Here is a 21,436-nt window from a genome sequence, read left to right as displayed (position 1 = left end):
CCCAATTTAAAAAGCATCATTAAATCAATATTCGGAGTTTGGATTTTAACTTTGTAGAATACTATACATACACATCCTTACTTGTACAACTTTTTCTTCTTCTCTCGAGTTAAGAACTGCATGTTTTATTCAGCTTGGACTTCAAGGACCTGCCACGAATTCAGCCCCAGACTCTTGACAGGGCAGGTGCCACCCAGGGCCACGTAACTCTTGGCCTCGTCTGTCCAGCACCCTTTATCTGGGGCAGACAGTTGTTCTCCAGGTCTGCTCTACATTCCTGTCCTAAGTCATCCTCCTTCATCTTCCTCTTGGCCCCTGAGCTGAGTCAGTCTCCTGTGTCCTGCATCTCACGATTTCTTTCTCTGTTTCCTCTTGTCTGGTGGAAGAAAACGAGTTTCTGAGAGAGGATGGACCAAAGTTAATTTTTTGAAACCCTGCATATCTGATGATGCGTTTATATCAATCCTCATACCTGAGTGCTAACATGTCTAAAAGCTGATTTCTGGATTTGCTCAGTTGTTTCACTAGGAGATTCTCAAATATCATGATCTGTAGTTTTCTCCCCTTAGACTGGTCACTGAAAGAAAGTGAAAGGGAAAATCGCTCAGTCATGTCCAACTCTTTGTGACCCCATGGACTATACAGTCCATAGGATTCTCCAGGCCAGAATACTAGAGCGGGTAGCCGTTCCCTTCTGCAAGGGATCTTCCCAACCCAGGGATCAAACCCAGGTCTCCCTCACCACAGGCAGATTCTTTATCAACTGGGCACCTGTCACTACCCCAGGAAAAAAAAAAAACTTCCCAATCTCTTCCCTGAGGATAGCATTCTCACTTAATCCCTTTTTCCTGAGCTCACCTCTGCCTTCAGCTATGACCATGTTCACCACACTGCTTCTATTCTACCAGGAACTTCTCACACCAGCAGCAGCCATGTGGTTGCATGTGTGTGTGTGCGCGCACATACGTGTGGCAGGGGGTTGGGAGTGATGGCTGACAACCTAGGAATCTAGCTGCTCCCTGCACAACTTTTAAACTTCAGGTTTTTAGTCTCATTACACATAACACATTCACACACACATACCCCATATGTCCCTGACAGCTGAGGCTTTCTAGGGCTCCATGGTGTAGACTGGCTGCTTTTTGAGTGGAAAACCCACACTGGAAGCTCGGGTTTCAGCTTTCTCAGTTCTACCATTTATCCACCAGCAACTAAACTTTGATTACAATCTCCCATATGCTTTTTCTCCTCTTCCATGCCTTTATCATTATACTTTTTAACATAACTTTTATTGCCATTTTAGTGGGTTTTCAAGAAGGAATGGAAATAAACATGTTTGATCCATATGTTTAACTAGAAGTCCTCTGCATTGGTGAATTTCAGACTGTCAAACAGCATAATCACACCCTTGACAGCAGGTGAAATCTTACGCAGAATTACAATCGATAAAAACAGAGCAGCAGTTGGAGGCCCTTTCATGCTGTTTGATTCCAGGGGGCAACTGCGCCAAACCCAAGGGCCTTACTAGACACACTTTGATCATCTCTGTTTCACACAAACCCTCCACTCCACCAAAACTGCTCCATGTATCATTCCCAAATACACCTTTCACATTCACATTGTTCCCCTAACCTGGATCACCTTCCTCTTTTCACTGAAGTCCACCCCCAGCCTTTCTTAAAGACCAAGTTGGAGTCCTCTGTGACAGTGGTCCCCAATACCATGCTCGATGGTACCTACTCCCCCTGCTCACCTCTGGTCTGAGAATCACCTAAGAGTGTCAGAAGAAAAATCATTGTGCTCATTCTAAATTACCAGGTCCAACACTTTTAGCTCCTGGATAAAATGACTGGTTGCTTTTTTTTTTTTAACTGAGATCTAATTGACATGTAACATTATAACAGGTTTAAGTTTTATCTTTACAACATAAAGATTCAATATTTGTATATACTGCAAAACAATCACCACAGTAAGTGTAGTTAACATTTGTCACTGCATATGGTTACAATTTTTTTCTCCTGTGATGAGAACTTTTAAGATCTACTCTCTTAGCAACCTTCAAATATGTTCAGTTCAGTTCACTTCAGTCACTGTCATGTCCAACTCTTTGCGACCCCATGAATCCCAGCACGCTAGGCCTCCCTGTCCATCACCATCTCCCAGAGTTCACTCAGATTCACGTCCATCGAGTCAGCGATGCCATCCAGCCATCTCATCCTCTGTCGTCCCCTTCTACTCCTGCCCCCAGTCCCTCCCAGCATCAAAGTATTTTCTAATGAGTCAACTCTTCGCATGAGGTGGCCAAAATACTGGAGTTTCAGCTTTAGCATCATTCCTTCCAAAGAAATCCCAGGGCTGATCTCCTTCAGAATGGACTGGTTGGATCTCCTTGCAGTCCAAGGGACTCTCAAGAGTCTTCTCCAACACCACAGTTCAAAAGCATCAATTCTTCGGCGCTCAGCCTTCTTCACAGTACAACTCTCACATCAATACATGACCACAGGAAAAACCATAGCCTTGACTAGATGGACCTTAGTCGGCAAAGTAATGTCTCTGCTTTTGAATATGCTATCTAGGTTGGTCATAACTTTCCTTCCAAGGAGTAAGCGTCTTTTAATTTCATGGCTGCAGTCACCATCTGCAGTGATTTTGGAGCCCAAAAAAATAAAGTCTGGCACTGTTTCCACTGTTTTCCAATCTATTTCCCATGAAGTGATGGGACCGGATGCCATGATCTTCATTTTCTGAATGTTGAGCTTTAAGCCAACTTTTTCACTCTCCTCTTTCACTTTCACCAAGAGGCTTTTTAGTTCCTCTTCACTTTCTGCCATATGGCTGGTGTCATCTGCATATCTGAGCTTATTGGTATTTCTCCCGGCAATCTTGATTCCAGCTTGTGTTTCTTCCAGCCCAGAGTTTCTCATGATGTACTCTGCATATAAGTTAAATAAGCAGGGTGACAATATACAGCCTTGACATACTCCTTTTCCTATTTGGAACCAGTCTGTTGTTCCATGCCCAGTTCTAACTGTTGCTTCCTGACCTGCATATAGGTTTCTCAAGAGGCAGGTCAGGTGGTCTGGTATTCCCATCTCTTTCAGACTTTTCCACAGTTTATTGTGATCCACACAGTCAAAAGCTTTGGCACAGTCAATAAAGCGGAAATAGATGTTTTTATGTAATATGGTATTATTAAGTGGCAAGAGCTTTTGTAAGCTATGAACAAGTTAGGACAATAAGCATTTCAACCTTTATTCTAACTTGAATAATGAGTCTCAATACGAGGATAAGACATGTAGATGACTGGTCTTTATACAAGAGTCCCATGGGTCAGACAGAGGGGATGGACAATAAAGTGACTCTTTCGGCTCAGTCTCGCTCCTGGATGACTAGGACTGCTGAGACGATGCAACGGCTCCATCTGCAGTTTCGAGATTGCTCTCACCATGGTAATACTTCCCTAGAGCAGAACTTCTCCCATTAATTAGCGATGAAAGCTTGAGCATTCTGTTCTCTCCAGGTTCCCTATTACATCGTAGAACTAAGTGCCAGGAGTTCAAAGGGCCTAAAGCTCAGGAAGAACTCATGGGCTATAGAGGGCACAGAGCTGAGCCAAAAAAACATTACAGGGCTTTCCTGGTGGTCCAGTGGTTAAGAATCCACCTTACAATGCAGGAGACACCGATCTGATCCCTGTCCGGGAAGATCCCACATGCCACAGAGCAACTAAGCCCTCACATCACAAGTACAGAGCCCTCATGCTGCATCTACTGAAGCCCGAGCACCTAGAACCTGTGCCCCACAAGAGCAGCCCACGCCCGTCACAACTAGAGAAAGCCCACACACAACAAAGACCCAGCACAGCCAAGAATAAATGAAGGATTTTTCTAAAAAAAATCACTGTAACTCTCTCGAAAATAAGAAAGCTGGCTCTAGTATCCCACCTCAACACTTAAACAAGAGTAAATCCTCAGCCATTCTTAGAAGACACTATTAAATATCTTCATTTAGATATCACCATACATTTACCAGGTCAAGGCTTCCATTACTTATAAACCAGAGAGGTTAAGAGGCAAGCAACCAACACACTTAAAGAATTATTTGTGCTGTGAACACACAAAGTACAAGTGTGCAACACATCCTGTTAAAAGCTGATGATTAATTTGTGAGACAATTGGAGAAATCTGACTACTGACTGGGTATTTGATAGTAGTAGGTAAACACTTAAAAATACAGTGGTTTTACTTTTAAAAGAGAACATTTTTTAGACACGTATACTGAAATTTGGATGAAATAATATGATGTCTGGGATTTGCTTCAAAATAATCTAAGATGGGGGTCGGGGAGGGGGGAACGAGGATGACAGAGCAAGAGTTAGCAAAAGTCTTCTACGACGGGTCACAAAGTAAATTATATTTTAGTCTTTGCTGGCTATGCAGTCTGTGTCACAATTACTCAGCTCTCCCAAAGAGCACGAGAGCAGCCATGGACCATAAGTAAACAAATGAGAGGGGCTATGTTCCAATAAAACTTTATTTATGAAAACAGGTGGCAGGTGGATTTTGCCAACAGGTCCACAGTTTGCCAACTCCTGGTACAAATGAAACAAGGATGGCCTTGAGTTGATAATTATTGAAGCTAGGTGTTGAGCGTGTAGGGATTCTTTGTGCACATTCGAAAACTTCAATATGAATATTTCTAGAATTTCCATAATAAAATGTTTAATTTTTTTCCTAAGAAGTCAATGTTTAACTTTGGTAAGTTCCTTGGACTTTAAATCAAAGGAGAAAACAGGGACTTCCCTGGTGGTCCAGTGGTTAAGAAGCCACCTTGCAATGCAAGGGATGCAGGCTTGATCCCTGATTGGGGAACTAAGATCCTACAAAACATGGAACAAATGAGCCTGCGCACTACAAGTAGAGAGTCTGTGTGCTGCAACGAAAGATCCTGCGTGACACACCTAAGACCTGACACAACCAAATAAATAAATGTTAGGAAAAATAAAATAAATGAGGTTTCCTTTGTTTAAGAAAAGAGAAGGGGGAGCCATGAGAACTAAGGATGGTGGATTACGAGCGTGACTTCCACAAGGACAAGGAAGGAAAGGAAAACACAAGCAATCTACTAGGGAAACGGAAACTAAAAGCAGTCCATGCATGGAAACTTGTAGGACGGGGAAATGAGGTGGTATTTGCCCAGCACATGCCTGACAGGTGAACAGAACAGAGCACAGGGTTCTCCCTGCCCACTCTGACATCCTCTCCCTCCGCCAGCTTCGGAAGAGGGAGTCAGTGTTCATGTTCTGCATAGGAGGCCTGCATAGCTGCTCTACTGGTGATTCTTTCCCGAGAGCAGAATACATTCCCTTTCAAAAGCTCTCAGGACTGGGAGACACATGTGGAAAGAACTTTCTGTCCCTGGCAGGCAGGGAACCAAACCCCTTCTCCTTGAACTTGGACAGTCTTCCTTTACTTGGAAGCCTCACTTATCCTCGGGTTTTGGAGAACTTAGCTGCGTTCTCACAAAGCCCAGCCGAACGCCGCACTGTCTCCGGGGGCTGGCAGGATGCAGGGTGCCACGAAACTCATCGACACCCTCTCTATCTTGGTTTCCTTGTGCACTCTATCCCCCCCACAGATGCTCTGAATATCCTAGTATGTCCTAAGAAATGAGAACAGAATTAAAGTGGGTAGGAAAAGCAGTCAAGGGAGCCAGGATAAATGTCTTTATACTTTGCTACGTCTGCTGAAACTGAAAACTGCACCCTATAGGTTATTTCTGCAGGTGAAATGTCTGAAGCCACTGAGAGACCAATGGCTTCAGAGGCCTCCCAAGCCCTCCTTCCTCCAGAACCCAACAGCCATGGGGCTCTGAGTATCACTTAAGAAAGCCCAGGGCCAGGGGACTACGTTGGTGGTCCAGTAGCTCGGGCTTCCAATGCAGGGGGCCCAAGTTCGATCCCTGGGCACAGAACTAGATTCCACGTGATGCACCTAAAAGATCCCACATGCACCAGAAAGGTCGAAGATCCTGCATGTCACAACAAAGACCCAGTGCAGTCAAACAAATAAATAAGAAAGAAAAGAACTCCCATGGCCAAGGCAACAAATGGAGGGAGAAGGGAAAGTAGAATGAGAGAGCAGAGGCCACAGAAGAGGAGGACAATCGGAGGAGGGGAAAGAGAGAGAGAGGAGGCGAGTGGGGGAAATAGGGAGATGACTGTGGCAGAGTGGTGGGGAAGCCGACGGGGGACTCGGTGCCCATTCCAGAGCCTCGGGGCTCATTGGTCCAAGTCTTACCCTGGAGGAAGAGGCCGCTCCCAGGTGGTGGTCTTGGTGTTATGGTCAACATAATAGACACGCCCGTTGGGGAGCTCTCGCTGCTCCCATCTGCAAAATAAAGTCAAGGGAGGCATGAGATGCACTGGTGAAAGGCATAAGTCCTGGTTCAATGGCGTCCACTACTGATGTGGCTAATTTGACAGAAAACATCAAAGACAACATGCAAGACCAACCCGCTGGTCAGACCAGCTCCACGCCATCCCTGATAACGGGACCCATGCCTGCTTCTTGAGAAAACTACAAGAACTCCCCTCTACAGACTCAAGGTTATTAGATATCCCACAGATAGTGTTAAATTCCCCTACATAATCCCTATGAATCTACATTCCCATGGATTTTTCCAAATCACTGTTTACTGGCCATTTGGGGATCAAAGGTCCTTTTAGGGAGGTAATGAAAGCTGAAGACTCTTTCCCTCCAAAATGCACTTACCAACAAAAATGTGTGCAGTTTCTGGGATTCACAGACCCCCACACCTAAAGTTCATCCATGGACTCTCCAGCCCTTGTAACCTATTACTTCTTAAAGTCACAAATCATACAATTCCCCTTGTTCTCCTAGCATCATATATATTCAAGATCACATTTCTTTTTAAAATATAGGACTCATTTACAGAGGGTCTTTAAAAGAGATCTGGATGAACCAAGAAACACAGCAAACTGTGTTTTGCTGCTTTTCCAGCCCTGTCTCAGTGTGTGGGTGCTGAGGGTGGCTCATCTGTGCCAATGGCGGAAAGACAAGGTAAGCAGATGATCCAAGCAGTGGATCCAAAGGCAAAATCACTACAAAATACAGACAAGGACCACCCATCCCCATACTCCTGTTATTCCCACATTCAACACAGTCTGACAGTAACTCCACTGACCTAGAATACAGTAACCTACATATAAGGGATGCAAAGATTTATCTTTGTTTATAAAATGATTACCATTTTATAAAGGATGCAAATGGTCCCTTAGTCTTTATGTTTGACACTGATTTTATCTACTTCTACTTTTGGGTACTGCCAAGAGGAAGGTGGACTTTACCAGGAAGCTAGTACAGTCAGTTCTGCTGAAATGCTTATTTTAAAGACATAGGTCTATGCCAGTGTGATTTTATACTTAAGGGAACGTGAGCATGATGTGAATTTTGTGTTTGCCGTGCATGTATTTGTCTTCTAAACATACCATATGAACACAGAAGACTTCCCTGGGCTGAACCCAGTATCATAGGAACACAAAGAACCACACACATCTACCGGCTACCTCACTTTGGAGCGTGTTACATATCACACTCACCCACATCTGGTGTTACAACTCCCATCTGAGTTCAGAAAACCCTTCTTGTACCACTTTAAGGCAACACTCAACAAGCTCTAATCCTCAGGCACCTGCTTCCACAAGCAAACTGCAGGTCTTCTCGTGGAATCCTGCATCTTTATTGTAGTATTATGATCTCAACCATTTAACATGTGTAAAACTGTGCTACTATGTTATTAATTCTTGTTTGTGTGTGTGTCACTGACAAATTTTTGTCTGTTATGTCCTTAACCCATTTCTTCCCATAAACCCTGTGGTTTTTGCTGCATGATTTGGCAGTGGTAATTCCTAGGAACACATACGTTATAGCAGAGAGTTGACTGTATACTGAAATAAATGTCCTAACTTCTATCACTAAGCCTGGTGTATCCACTCAGATAGATACGAGCTTTATTTGATACCGTTTCTCACATCTGATCAGTGGACAGCACTGATGAGCCCCTCTGAGGCTAATTCAGATAGAGATACATGCAAGGTTTTCAAGGCAAAAATGGGAAGGGGTAATCATCACCCACAGAGCATCCACAATGAGTTGCAGGTTCCTGTTTTACCTCATTCAGTCCTGCCTCCATCCTTTAATGTGGGACATGCCATCATCATCGAAGAAACCGAGGCTCAGAGGGGCTAAATAAAACTCAGCTCAGACTCTCTAGCCTATGAGTTTTACCACGGACCCCTGAAAGGAAGAAAGGAAGGGCAAGTGGAACTTATAAGAAACCCACAACCCAGCAGACAAGGTGCCGGGTGCCTTTCCGCCACCCACCCCAATGTGAACAGCTCTCCCTAGCACAGGAGTCTAGGTAGGGAGCCCTGCAGGATCATGACGACTGGGGAGACATCACAGTAAATCCACCTTGTTCATTTCTAGGCTCCATTTTTAATCACAAACCCCTGCTCAGATATCATCTACAGGAAGAGAGAGGCTACACACTTTGCACCACCAGGAGGCTTCCCCCTGGGAGCACTGAGGTCTGCTTGTTCCACATTCCCTCCTCTCAAAAGGGATCCACTACTGGTTTGAGGACCAGAGTGCTACAAACACCATTAAAATGTGCTCAAGGATACTTGTTCTCTGGGTATTCCTGCTCCCTGGGGCTTCCCTGTAGCTCAGGTGGTAAAGAAGCTGCCTGTAAAGCAGGAGACCCAGGTTTGATCCCCCAGGTCAGGAAGATCCCCTGGAGAAGGGAATGGCAACCCACTCCAGTATTCTTGCCTGGAGAAACCCATGGACAGAAGAGCCTGGCGAGCTACAGTCCACAGGGTCGCCAAGAGTTGGACATGACTGAATGACTAACACTATATTATATACTCCCACTCCAGCTTCTGGTTGAAGCGGTTACTGGTAACCTGGCCCAAGTGCCCTGGCTCTTCCCACAGCAAAAGGAAGATCTATGCACTTTAGTTGGTATTTCATTTAAAAGGCAGAACTAAAAGATCCCGCATGCCGTAAATATAGACCCTGAGTGCTGCGACTAAGACTCGGCATAGCCAAATTTAAACAAAAAGAAAAAAGAAGCAGCAGGGGGGAGAATCTTCTGGCAAAAGTGATCAGGTGAAAAGACACACAGGGCGAAGTTAAAGCTCTTCTCCCTCTCGATGCCCTTTTGTATTAAAGATAAAAGAGTGACAGATATTGAAAGTTTCAAGAGGCTAGTGTCCCATCTCTGGGGATCAAGTAGGGACTTTTCAGCCACAAAGGAGGCTAACATAGAATGACTTCACACCACCTCTCCAAATTCTTCCTGTCTGCTTGGTAATCAAGCAGCAAATTTGATACTCTTTATTCATCTGAATTTGGAAATAAAGAAGGTCTTGAGAAAGATATTTGGCTTAAGGATAAGTACTGAAATATGGAAGCTCCTCAAGGCAGGGTAGCAAACCACTCTTTCGTAACATTTGCTCCTAATAAAGATTTAAGGAGCCGAGAATTCCTCCGCATTTCCTAAGAAATTAGCTCTATCCTTCCTGTCCTTGGCAATTTTGTGGCACAAAAGCCCCAATAAAACAACTTTGCTCATTTTGCAGTCACTGTTTGGAAAACTGACCATAATAGGCGGGTGGGGCTGTCCCTTGAATAAAGACAAAATACGTGGTGTTGTAGTTGGAGAGAAAAGGTGCTAAAACACATTTTTCTTTATTTCAACAATTCTTTTGTTGTAACTTTCATCTCATAAGTGGTCTCAACTTCTGGCTTCTTTTCTATTTCATTTGAGGCAAGGAGAGAACTTTGGTTTTATTATACTTTGACTACTATTTTCATTTGAAGAAGGGACAGTTCTTAAAATTCCATGAAATAAATGCCCTTTAATTGGCACAGTGGTCTTCCTGCACTGTCGGCAAGGAAATCGGCGTGAAGTCCTCTTTGCTTATATTCAAGAGTTATGGCTGCTCCTCCCAAGCCTAGACAAGACCTGTCTACCCTGTCTTTGATCCCAGTTGATCCTTAGAAATGAAAGGCTCTCTTTCAGGCACTATTATTGTCCAGTGAATCTCAGTGTCCTTCTATGAACCCTCTCAATTGGCTTAGCTAGAAAAATAGTTACCAAGAAGAATAAGACCTTTCTTCCATTACCTTTCTTTTTCTTTTTTTTTTTTTTTTGATATCTACATTCTTCCTTTTAAAATTGGACTCCTGCTTGGATTAAATGTCCATGTGGGTCCTCCCTGATCTGTGACCTGGCCTAGCTGCTTTTCCTAGAGAACTCTCAACTCCTCCCTACCTGCACGGCTCCTCAGAATTCATACAAATCCCTCCCCTCCATTCCTGTGGCAGAGTCGGTCGATTCTATCGTCAATCAAATGAGCCTCCCGATTCTCCTCTCCCCTCTGTAGCTGCTGACCCACATAGATTAAGCCTTCTGACTGTCTTGGTTTGGTCTCCCCATGCCAAGAAAGTGATACTGGCAGCGACCTTTCATCAGCGCATCCCTGGCTGGGGTTAGGTTTCTGAACCTTATAAGCATCTTCTTCATGCTGAGATTAAAAGGCTTTTCAATGAAACTACCCATGGGTCTCGATACTGCATCCTGGTCACGTGGGTCACATCCTCTCCCACTGAATAGCTTTCTTTGATGCTCTCAGAAACTGTTCAAAAGCCCAAGCTCGATTCAGGTCCCTTCCCAACACATTGCTCCCTGGCCTTCAATGCGTAACATTCAGTTGGACCATGGACTACACAGGGTCTTTCTATTTGAAAGGACTTAAAAAACAGTCTCCAGTTTCAATTAATCTCTGTACTTTTTAAAAAACACCTAAATTCCCTTTGCTCCTATGGATTTTAACTGTCCTTTATTCAGTGTGTAATAGGGAAGAACACATCTGACTCCATATTAGATCGGTTTCTCTTACTTTAAACTGTGTGCTTAGTCATGTTGGCTCTGCACCTATTGTAAAAGAATGTTACACATAGTCTGAAATATACAGGATAGCCCATTCTCAAGGTTCTAACCTTTAAGAGTTCATTCATATAAAAAGTTTCAGAACAGAGAATAACATTTGTCTTGCTGGAGGTTTATAGAAACAACGTGACCTGACTTATGTGGAACAGCTACAAGAACAAAGGATTCCAACACCGAGAAGTCTGCAACAACTAACCATGTCCTTCCCTCACCTTGCCTTTGAAAGTGCTTTGCTGAAACCCTCTGGGGAGTTTGGGATTTTAGGGGGCACAAGCCACCCATCTTCTTGTATGGTTCTGCAATAAACCTTTCTCTGCCCTCCAAACCACAACGTTTAGGTATTGTCTGGCCTCGCTGTGCATCAAACACACGACCTTGTGTTTGGTATTAATAACAAGTTGTATCTCTTCCATGCCCCAGTTCTCCCCCCAAACCACCATCATTATTAAAAAGCTAAAGGCAGAAAATCTCAATTTCATGATTAGGATGGCATGCAATCATTTCTACATTATCTGAAAGGAAACTGTCTGGCTACCTGAACCACATTTTCTTGTGGAAAGTTTCCTAAAAGGTCTTCAGGAAATCAGTTCTCAGTGACTTGCCATTACAGTGTATATTCAACCATCCTGATTAACACACATCTTGGTCAGATTCCCATAAGTTTGGACAGAATCACAGTTTCACCAAGAGTCAAATTAAATTGAGAAGGAATTTAAATCTGACAGTCCCCAAGTATTTTGGTTTAGGATGAGATGAATCACAAATTCTTACTAAGAGCATTATAAACTTGTATTATTTATAATTTGTTAATAAACTTTATTAACACAAGCACTGGGCATTAGTGAAGCTGCCTCTCATTCAAAATACACTCTCTTCGTCAGAAAACAAAGTCCTACCAGAGTACTTAGGTACCAGTAAACAAAAGATGCCTTGCTGGTTACTTAGACACAAACTAAACTTCAGAAAAATACACTGAAAGTATTCAGGTATTCTTAAAGCTGCCTATGTAGAGATTCAACTTCTCTCAGGCAAATATTATAGGAAATTCATGTTTTCTTACATTATGATCCTATAATAAATTTTAACTCTGAACCAAATCCCATTTATTCCCCAAGCTCTGGCCACTTCCTAGGTGAACCATAAGATTTATTTCCTCTGTAGGGACACTGTCAGGCTGTTTTATGAGTCAAAAATCTGTGTGCAGTGGAATACATCTCCTCGTCACTGTTTTCATTGCTTCAGGAGGTCCTCTATAAACTAGGTAAGAAGTATGTTAAACTCAGACCTTCCCCCCAGAACCCTTCTCGAAACACTGAGCTTTCCTTTAAATCCAAGCACACTAACCCCCTTTTTAAAACTATCAACAAGCAGCACTTTATGCCCTCTAAGCATAGAGGGGCACAGTAGTAGCTACTGAGGACTCTGAATTAAGGTCTGTTTTTCTCCTCCTTTTTCAACCATTCCTTTTTTTTTTTTTTTTTTTTGCCTTGGAAAGGTCCACAAAGCCATCTTCTTCAATGGAAGATGACAACATTAAAAGATATGCTTTCACAGAGATGCAAGACAAGTGCTAGAGATGGTGTCTACTAAAAAAATAAAAACTTTTTTAAAAATCAAATTTGCAGATTTTAAAAATTGTAGATAAGTTTGGTAATGTTGGGAAATAGTCACTCTTAAAAAATAGGTGAAGAGGGCTTCCATGGTAGATCAGTGGTAAAGAATCCACCTGGCAATGAAGGAGACAAGGGCTCAATCCCCGATCCGGGAAGATTCCACTTGCCGTGGAGCAACTAAGCCCATGGGTCACAACTATTGAGCCTGTGCTCTAAAGCCCAGGCGTCACAACTCCGGCGCCTACATGCTGCAACTACTAAAGCCCCATGCCCGAGAGCCTGTGCTCCGCAGCAGAAGCCACTGCAACAAGAAGCCCACGCACTGCCACCAGAGAGCAGCCCCCACTCCCCACAGCTACAGAAAAGCTCAGACAGCAGTGCAGACCCAGTGCAGACAAAAATAAACAAATAAAATTATTTTTAAAAAACAGTTGGAGAGTGTAGGACAGATTGAGAAAGTAGCATTGACATACATACACTATTGTGTAAAACAGATAACTATCGGGAAGCTGCTGTATAACACAGGAAGCCCAGCCTAGTGCTCTGTGATGACCTAGAGGGGTAGAATGGAGGGGGTTGGGGGTAAGGAGACTCAAGAGAGAGGAGAGATATATATCATTATGACCGATTCGAGTTTATGTAAGCAGAGACCACCACAACAATGTAAAGCAATTATTCTCCAGTTTAAAAAAAAAAAAAGTTGGTGGGGGACTTCCTGGTGGTCCAATCGTTAAGACTCCATGCTTCCAATGCAGGGGGAGCAGGTTCAATTCCTGCTAAGGAACTAGGGTCCTACAGGCTTCATAGCATGGCCCAAAAAAATTAAATTAAAAAAAAAATTTTAAGTGTTTAAAAGACATAGTTGATAGGAACAAAAATGGATATATACGCTCCCAAGGGCAATCTTGCAACTTGGTTAAAAACTTCTCCTACATAAACATCCTTTAATTCAGCAATTCTACTTCGAAGATATATCCTTTGGAAATAATTATGTGTCAAAGATTTAGCAGTAAGTGTATCTGTCACAGTACGTTGTAGCATGTTACAGAAAAACTGGAAAAAACCTAAATGCTTTAAAATGGAAAATTAGTAAATTATGTTAGTAAATATTCTATAATGAATATTCAGTCATTTAAAATATGATTTACAATATGCTGAGTGGAAAAAATAACATGCATACGATAAACAAAATTTTGTTTAAAAATTATACAAATACTCTGCTGCTGCTGCTGCTGCTAAGTCACCTCAGTCATGTCCAACTCTGTGCGACCCCAGAGACGGCAGCCTACCAGGCTCTTCCATCCCTGGGATTCTCCAGGCAAGAACACTGGAGTGGGATGCCATTTCCTTCTCCGATAAAAATACACTATTGTTCATTAAATCTAAAATGCCACCAATTATAAGATTTTTAAACCAAGAAAGAAAAACTCTGCCAATTAAACTGTAACATTCTAATGCTTGTAAATCACATCTTGATTTTAAAGAAATTAAATGTGAAATAACGTACATATCAGAATCTACAAAACATGGGGATCGGGGGAGTCACGTGTGCATGTAAAATTTTTATATGATCAGAGTAAGGCAGTATTTCAGACAAGACACAAAAGGCGCATGAAAAAGATGAACAAACTTGACTACTTAAAATTTGAACTCCTGTACAACAAAAAGCAACATAAAAAGGTTAAAAGACAAGCCACAGAAAATATCTGCAATGCACATAACTGAGAGGCAATTGGTATCCAGCACATATTAAGAAATCCTGCAGATTATAACAACAGATAGCCAAACAGAAAAATTGACAGAAATATATGAACAGGCAATTCACAAGAAACTCAAAAGCCAAATTTTAAAAAAATATAAAAAGCGGTTTAATCTCAAGGATAATGAAGAAAATTCAAAGTAAACCCAGCATGAGACACCCCATTCACGTCCCTCAGACTGGCCAAAGTGAAAACTATCTGACAATTTTGTTTTAGCAGGAATGCTTATGTATGCTCATGGGAGTATGAATTGGTGAACTGACTCAAAAAGCAATTTGACAGCATCTACTAAAAGTGAAAACCCCCATCCTCCTACAAAGAAGAAATTCCAGTTTGAGCACCTCCCCTAAAGAAACAAACATGCACACAAAAAGGCAGGCACAGAAAACACTTCCCTGCAGCACTGTTAATTAAGGCAAGTATGATATAAACACACACAAGCATAAAGCGTGATTTTTATATTTATATATCTACCACAGACACGGTAAACATGAATTTTAATTATAAAAATAAAATTTTATCTATTCATACAACAGAATACCATAGAGCAGTTTAAATGAATGTCCCCAGTTCCATGTATCTCTGTATATAGGGAATGGGATCAAGGAGGCATTCACAGGGACTTTAAACTTTATAATGTCTTCTTCATCAAGAGGTTAAAAAACAAGGTAAGGAGGGGGAGGTTTATACTAAATGCAGCATAATGCTAAAGTTTGATAAGACTGAGTTGGGGAGCCCACTATTCTTATTTGCATGCTTAAAATATTTTACAATTAAAAGAATAAAATTTAAAAGCATATGCCCTAAGATTATTAAATTTTGGTAGATGTATGTTTAATGTTTACATGTACATGTCTGTACATGTGGTCTTGGGCAAACCACTTAAGGTTTCCTCATTTGCAAAATAAGGGTAAAAGTAGTGTAGTAGCTCAGAGAAGGCAAAGGCAACCCACTCCAGTACTCCTGCCTGGAAAATCCCATGGCGGAGGAGCCTGGTGGGCAGCTGTCTATGGGGTCGCACAGAGTCGGACACGACTGAAGCGACTTAGCAGCAGCAGCAGTGTAGGAGCACTACAGAGTGCCATGAAGACTGAAATAACCCACTTATGAAACCTAGCACTCCCAGCACACTGGGAGCATTTAACATGTGTTAACAATTACTAATGATCAGGCGAAAATAGATACAAGGTGCGTGAAAAGTGCCAATGGTTACATCTAGGTGGGTGTCTGTTACTGTTGTTGTTCTGTTTCTTCTATTTTTTTTTCCCAATTTTTCAAAAAGAAACTATAAAAAATTGTAACAGCTATTGAGAATGAAAACACTTGTCATTCAACAGCCACTTCTCACTCCATCTCTCTAGAAGCCAAGTACTATGCTAGGTGCTGGGAATAAAAAAATGGAGGACACAGTAACACCAGCTCCTGAGGAGCCCTCAAGAAAGTGTAGTAAAATGAAAATTCCTAATTACACACAAAAACATACATAGAGCAGGGCGAGAACTTCTCATGAGCCAGCCCTGACACAGTAGAATCTTTGGAAACAAGGATTTCATTCTGAGATGAGAAGGAGGAAGCCAGTAACATGTACTACCTGGCATTACCTAAGCATGTAATAATCCTCGCAGAGTCAAGAACTAAACCATACTACTTAGCACAAAGGGACAGATTCTCCCAGTATAATCCTTTAATCCTTTGCTACTCAAAGTATGGTCCGTGGCTCACACTGTTACTGTTCAGTGACCAGAAAAGTTCAGAAGTTTGTAGGCTTTTAGAAACTTTTGTACCAATTTGCCACAACATCCAAATACATGATCTGTAGATCTATTTCGTTAAATAGAGGACCAAAGTAAGAGTTCATAAGAGACTGAAAAAAAAATTAAAACAAACAAAAACAGTGGGGAGAAAAAAAGGACTAGTTTTTCACAGACAGTTTGAAAAGCACTGTTTTAAAACTCCTTGGGTAAGGATCTTTGGCTAGCGACAAAATTGAGTTTGGAATGAAATTCAATGGCAGCAGCTGGTTTATAACTTAGCAGAGAAGCTGCAAATTCCAATGTCTCTTAAAGTGTCTCCACGAAGAAAACATCAAAGAACTCTTACCAGGTTGTCATCCTTGATAGCGTGTCAAGGACCACCTGGAGAAAGGACCTCTGCAGAATTGGACCTGGGGGTGGGGGGAGATGGCACATCCAACAGATCCGAAGAACACCCTCCTCAACTAATTCTCCTGAGGCAGGAAACAGCCGGAGCAGCCAATGACTGCGGGAGGAGAGGGATGGTGTGAAATGGCAGTGCTGAGGTAAGCCGGCAGAGTCCAAACACAACGGCCTCCCTTATGTAAGGAACCACAGCGCGGCGCCGGCTGCCAGCCTGGGATAATGCGCCTCTGTGCGCAAGGGCCTGGGCGAGCGGCGGGGCCCGGGACGCGCTTGGAGTTTATCTAAGCCATGTACACACGGTCTGTTAATGAGCATTTGGTCCCCAAAGTGGGCTCCCTGCTGATAAAAACCAGATGCAGGGCCAGCTAATCAAAGTAGGCCTCCCTCCCCACTGCCCTTCGCCCAAGCCACTATCTCACCACGTCTCTCGAGCCTGGCTGGCACCCCTTCCCTTGACAGGCGTTCGCAGCCTGAAAGCGCCACGCCCTTCCAATTGGCTTCTTTCTCGCTAATTAAATTAAAAGGTACAGAAGACAGGAGGAGGGTTTGGAGACCGGGAGAGAGGAACGGGATAAAGGGTGTTCTGTTTGGACTGAGGCAGCCCAGGTTTCGGTGGCCTTCAGTCACTAAAACACAGGCGGATGTGACATCTTTGTGACCAGCTGCATCTGCTGCAAGTTTCAGAAAGGCCATGTGGCAACTGGAAAAATAAGCCCTTGGCATCCCCAAGTGAACTGTGCCTGACTGCTCTGTGAAGGAGATGAAGGAGTTGAGAAGGTAAGGCTGGAAAGAGACAGAGTCGGCTGGATGTCTCAAAAAAAACCAGTCTAGCGTGGCTCACAAAGGCCACACAAAGGGGGAGACATGCTCTGCAGTGTTCCCCAGGCATGCAGATCCCTACTGGGCAGGAAGCAGCATCCCGACCCTGTGAGAGAGTCATACATGAACCCAAAGCCAGACAACCTAGTGAGGGACCCATTAAGGTCTTGCTCTTAGGAAAAAAATGTAAATCCTGTCATAGGTCCTCTTTATTTGAGACATCAAAGAAGCAGAAAACATTCATCCAGGTGGAGAAAAAATATATATATACATATATATGGCATTTAAATTGATTCATTGCTGTTGCTCAGTCGTTCAGGCATGTCCAATTCTTTTGCAACCCCACGAACTGAAGCCCGCCAGGCTCCTCTGTCCATGGGATTTTCCAGGCAAGAATACTGAAGTGGGTTGCCACTGACTCCTCCAGGGGATCTCCCCAACCCAGGGATGGAACCCATGTCTTCTGCGTCTCCTGCATTGGCAGGCCAATGCTTTACCACTAAGCCACGTGGGGAATCCTCAAAAAACTGGTTCATTAATGTACTATAAGTATGTCTTGGGAGCTGGCTTTGTGCCAGGCTCCTTGCCATCTTGGCATTTACAGCCCAGCTGGGTAGAGGGAGGCAGAACACCAATTACGCGTGTGAGAAGAACTGCAATATACACAGCGGTCTGACCTTGTGTGCTGGGGATTGAGGAAGGATTCCCAGAGCAAGTGCTGATTAATCTGAGACTTGAAGACGGATAGAAAGTAACGGACAAAATGGTGAGGAAGGTTTCAGAGAGCGGTAACCAGCATAACAGTCCCCAACCCAGAGAAAGGGTGCTATACTCGTCAAACTAAAATAAGTCATTAAGGGTAAAGCTTAGAGAGCAAAGCAGAGCGTGTCTTCCATGGAAGGTTTGAGGGGCAGATGAGGCCTTATCCTGCAGAGCTTTTTCAGGTCTTATTAAGGATTTGAGAACTGACTCCTAAAGACAAGAGGAAACCAGTGAGGCATTCTAGGTAGTGAAATGTTATGTTCAGAACTTTATTTAAAAGGTTAAAAGTGGTTCCCCTGACTCCTGAATGTAAGATACCAAGAAGGGAGGGATGATCCATCTTGTCTGGATCTCCTAAACTTGTAAGTAAGCTGCTAGGGTGGAGACGGCAGGTCTGTGAATTGGAAGGCTCGGGGTGGAAAGTGTGCCCTTTCTGGCTTGCCATCACAGAGCAGAGAACTGAAAGCCTGCCAGCTTCACCGCCACACACTCAGCACCGCCAGTGGTAATCGCCAGGCCCTGAGACAGCCCGCAGAGTACCAGGACTCCCAGTGGGCACCTGGAAGCCCCTCTGGGTGGCAAGACTGGGTCTCAGTGCCCTTCTCCGGACCATCACTCATGTTCAAGTGGGAAGCAGCCTCCTCAGACCTACCATCCCATTCTAAACGCTCCAGGGAGAAGATGCTGTTCAAACTCTACCCAAGAGAAGCGATTCGGCCTCTTGTTGGGGTGGGTTGGGAGGCCAAGTAGGAAAACTAGCTTCTCTGAGCTGCTCTGACCGCCAGACTCAGAATAAAGAGTGTTTTCAGGGCCTGGAGTTTTCCAGCTGCCTGGAAACAGGAAGGGCCCAATCCAGGAGAACAGTAACCCTCACACACGCCCTACATAAAGACGCCTTGAGCCAATAGCCCTAATTGCCTGTGACTGACACACGGGAGGGAAGCCCGCCTTCCAGGCTTTGCTCAGCGGAAAGCAAACAGGCTCCTGAGGCACCGAGCGGCCATCTTCTCTCCCTCTGCCAAAATGATCCCACTCTGCTCCTCCCAAATTATATACAGATTTCAAATTATAAACCAAACAAGGGTCTTTCGAGTATTCCTTACCACATACACGAGAAAAAAAAAAAAAACCTCTGTAGGAAGAAGTTGCACAGAAGCAAGTAGTTATAAATCTTTTCACAAAATGAAAAATTTCACAGAAGACTTTGGAGCCACCTCTCAGTACCTCCTGATTCTCTATGGGTCTGAGGGATTAAAAACCATTTGTGATATTTTTCATGTATTCATCATGTTTTGTTAAGAAATTTAAGTTGAGCTGTGTGCCAGATGCTAGGGATGCGAGATATAAGTGGTAAAAATCCCAAATGTCTTCAGATTTAGGATTTTTTGTTTGTTTGGACAATGGGGTTTTCTAAAGTGGCTGAAGAACAGTATGGTGTATTATACATCAGTATACCATCCTTCCCTTTTATCACAAGGGCTTCCCTGGTTCCAAGCTGATAACCAGGATGGGCAGTGAGACCACATGGAATTGGCCCTGACAAGTGATTGGGAGCCCTGAGATAAGACTGTTTCCCAGTTCAGAACCATTCTCTTCTTTTATGATTCTTTCATAACCACTTCAAAAATATCATTCACCAGGTGTAACACTCACCACTGGGTGAGGGCTTCACATACACTGTCTTATGGGAGCCCCTTAAAGAAATCAATCCTGACTATTCATTAGAAGGACTGATGCTGAAGCTGAAGCTCCAACACCATGGCCATCTGACGCAAAGGACCAACTTATTGGAAAAGACCCTGATGATGAGAAAAAATTGAGGGCAGGAGCAGAAGGGGGCGGCAGAGGATGAGATGGTTGGATGGCATCACTGACTCAATGGACGTGAGTTTGAGAAAACTCCGGGAGATGGTGAAGGACAGGGAAGCCTGGCATGCTGCAGTTCACAGGGTCACAAAGAGTCAGACATGACTGAGTGACTGAACAACAGCAAATTCCTGGGGAGGTAGTTATGCGTGATTATCACCTCTACCTTACCTAGGTGGTAAGTCACTTGGGCAAGGTCATAAAGGGTCAAGTTAGGATTCAAATCCAGATCTACTTGATTCCCAGGTCCCTACGCTTCATTTCTTCTTGCTTTTGGCCTACTGGGGCCATCTTCCTGTCACCCAAGGCCTTTCGCATCAGATTTCATTCTGAACGAAAAGGTGGCAGGAAAACTATGAGTCCACGTTAACATCAGCCCCAGCCATGGAAAAACATACAGTAATACTCAGGGCCTAAAGCCCTCCATGGGCCATTAAGATAAAATGCAAGGGAGAAAAGCTGTTTTCTAGGCAGGATCTGGGCAAACCCAGTGATTCTGGAGGGCAAAATGAGCTCCTTGTTCCATAACAGCCACACTCTTTGAGTCGAGCTGTTCATTTCAAGTCACTGTATAAGGTAGCACTGATTCAGCCCCAGATGATTTAGGTCTTTTTCAAGATTTATGTAGAATGAGCAGTCCTTCCACACCTTCCTCACTCCTATGCATGGCAGCCTCCCCAGGGACTGCTAGCCACCAGGTAATGAATAAGCACGTTGTTTCTGCCCTAGTGAAGGAGCGCCAGTTGGTTTTTTTCTAGGGGGTCAGGGGGTGCTGCGGTGGGACAGAAGGCTACTCACCCAGCAGGCAGAGCATCGGGGGCCTGGGCAGCTGCAGGGAACTGCTGAGTGCCCGAAGTGCTGGGCTCCTCCCCTTCGGCCGGCGTGGCCGTGGCAGGGATAGCCGCGGTGGTGGGGTTCGGGGTCACACTGGACACTGCAACAGGCGGGGACGCCACACCAACAACAGAGGGTTCTTCTGGATCGGTGGTTGCAGTGGGTTCGTCATTCACTGAAAATACAGAAATGGTATTTTAGAGATCAACTCAGCATTGTGTTCACATTTACCAGGTTTCTCACTTAGTGGTATAACACAGAACCTACGAGGGTACCACAAATGTTACCCAGTGATAGCAAAAGGTTTTACAGAACATAATACTGGAAAAGACAGCAAGTCAGTAGGAGCCTGCGAGGGGTAAAAAAAAGGAAGATGGATCTGAAATAAACAGATTATTAAATATTACCTCCTTTATATAACTTTATTAAAATTTTCTAACACACTATGGTTACATTTATTGCAATAAAAGCAGCAGGAAAGTAAGGCACCAGGGAAGTGTGTTAGTGATACATGGAGCACAGTCAAGGCCAAAGTCAAGTTTATAGGGTTTTCTTTAAACTTGTCACTTATCTGCTAGGTCCA

At 43.7% G+C, this 21,436-nt stretch overlaps 1 protein-coding gene across 1 annotated transcript in view; it reads right to left on the bottom strand.

Annotated features, from left to right (window-relative positions):
* WWP2 (WW domain containing E3 ubiquitin protein ligase 2) overlaps window positions 1–21,436 on the bottom strand; it is a 143,589-nt gene that overhangs the window by 26,288 nt on the left and 95,865 nt on the right. Inside the window, exons 8-9 of the mRNA XM_018062219.1 lie at window positions 20,818–21,028; window positions 6,300–6,389 (exon numbers count right to left, since the gene is read on the bottom strand). Of these exons, the coding sequence (XP_017917708.1) occupies window positions 6,300–6,389; window positions 20,818–21,028 (301 nt within the window). The remainder of the gene's footprint in view (window positions 1–6,299; window positions 6,390–20,817; window positions 21,029–21,436) is intronic.

This window comes from Capra hircus, chromosome 18 (assembly GCF_001704415.2).
Source record: "Capra hircus breed San Clemente chromosome 18, ASM170441v1, whole genome shotgun sequence".
NCBI classification, from domain to species: domain Eukaryota; kingdom Metazoa; phylum Chordata; class Mammalia; order Artiodactyla; family Bovidae; genus Capra; species Capra hircus.
The sequence above is the reverse complement of the archived record's forward strand: the minus strand, read 5'-3'. Positions and strand labels throughout refer to the sequence as shown.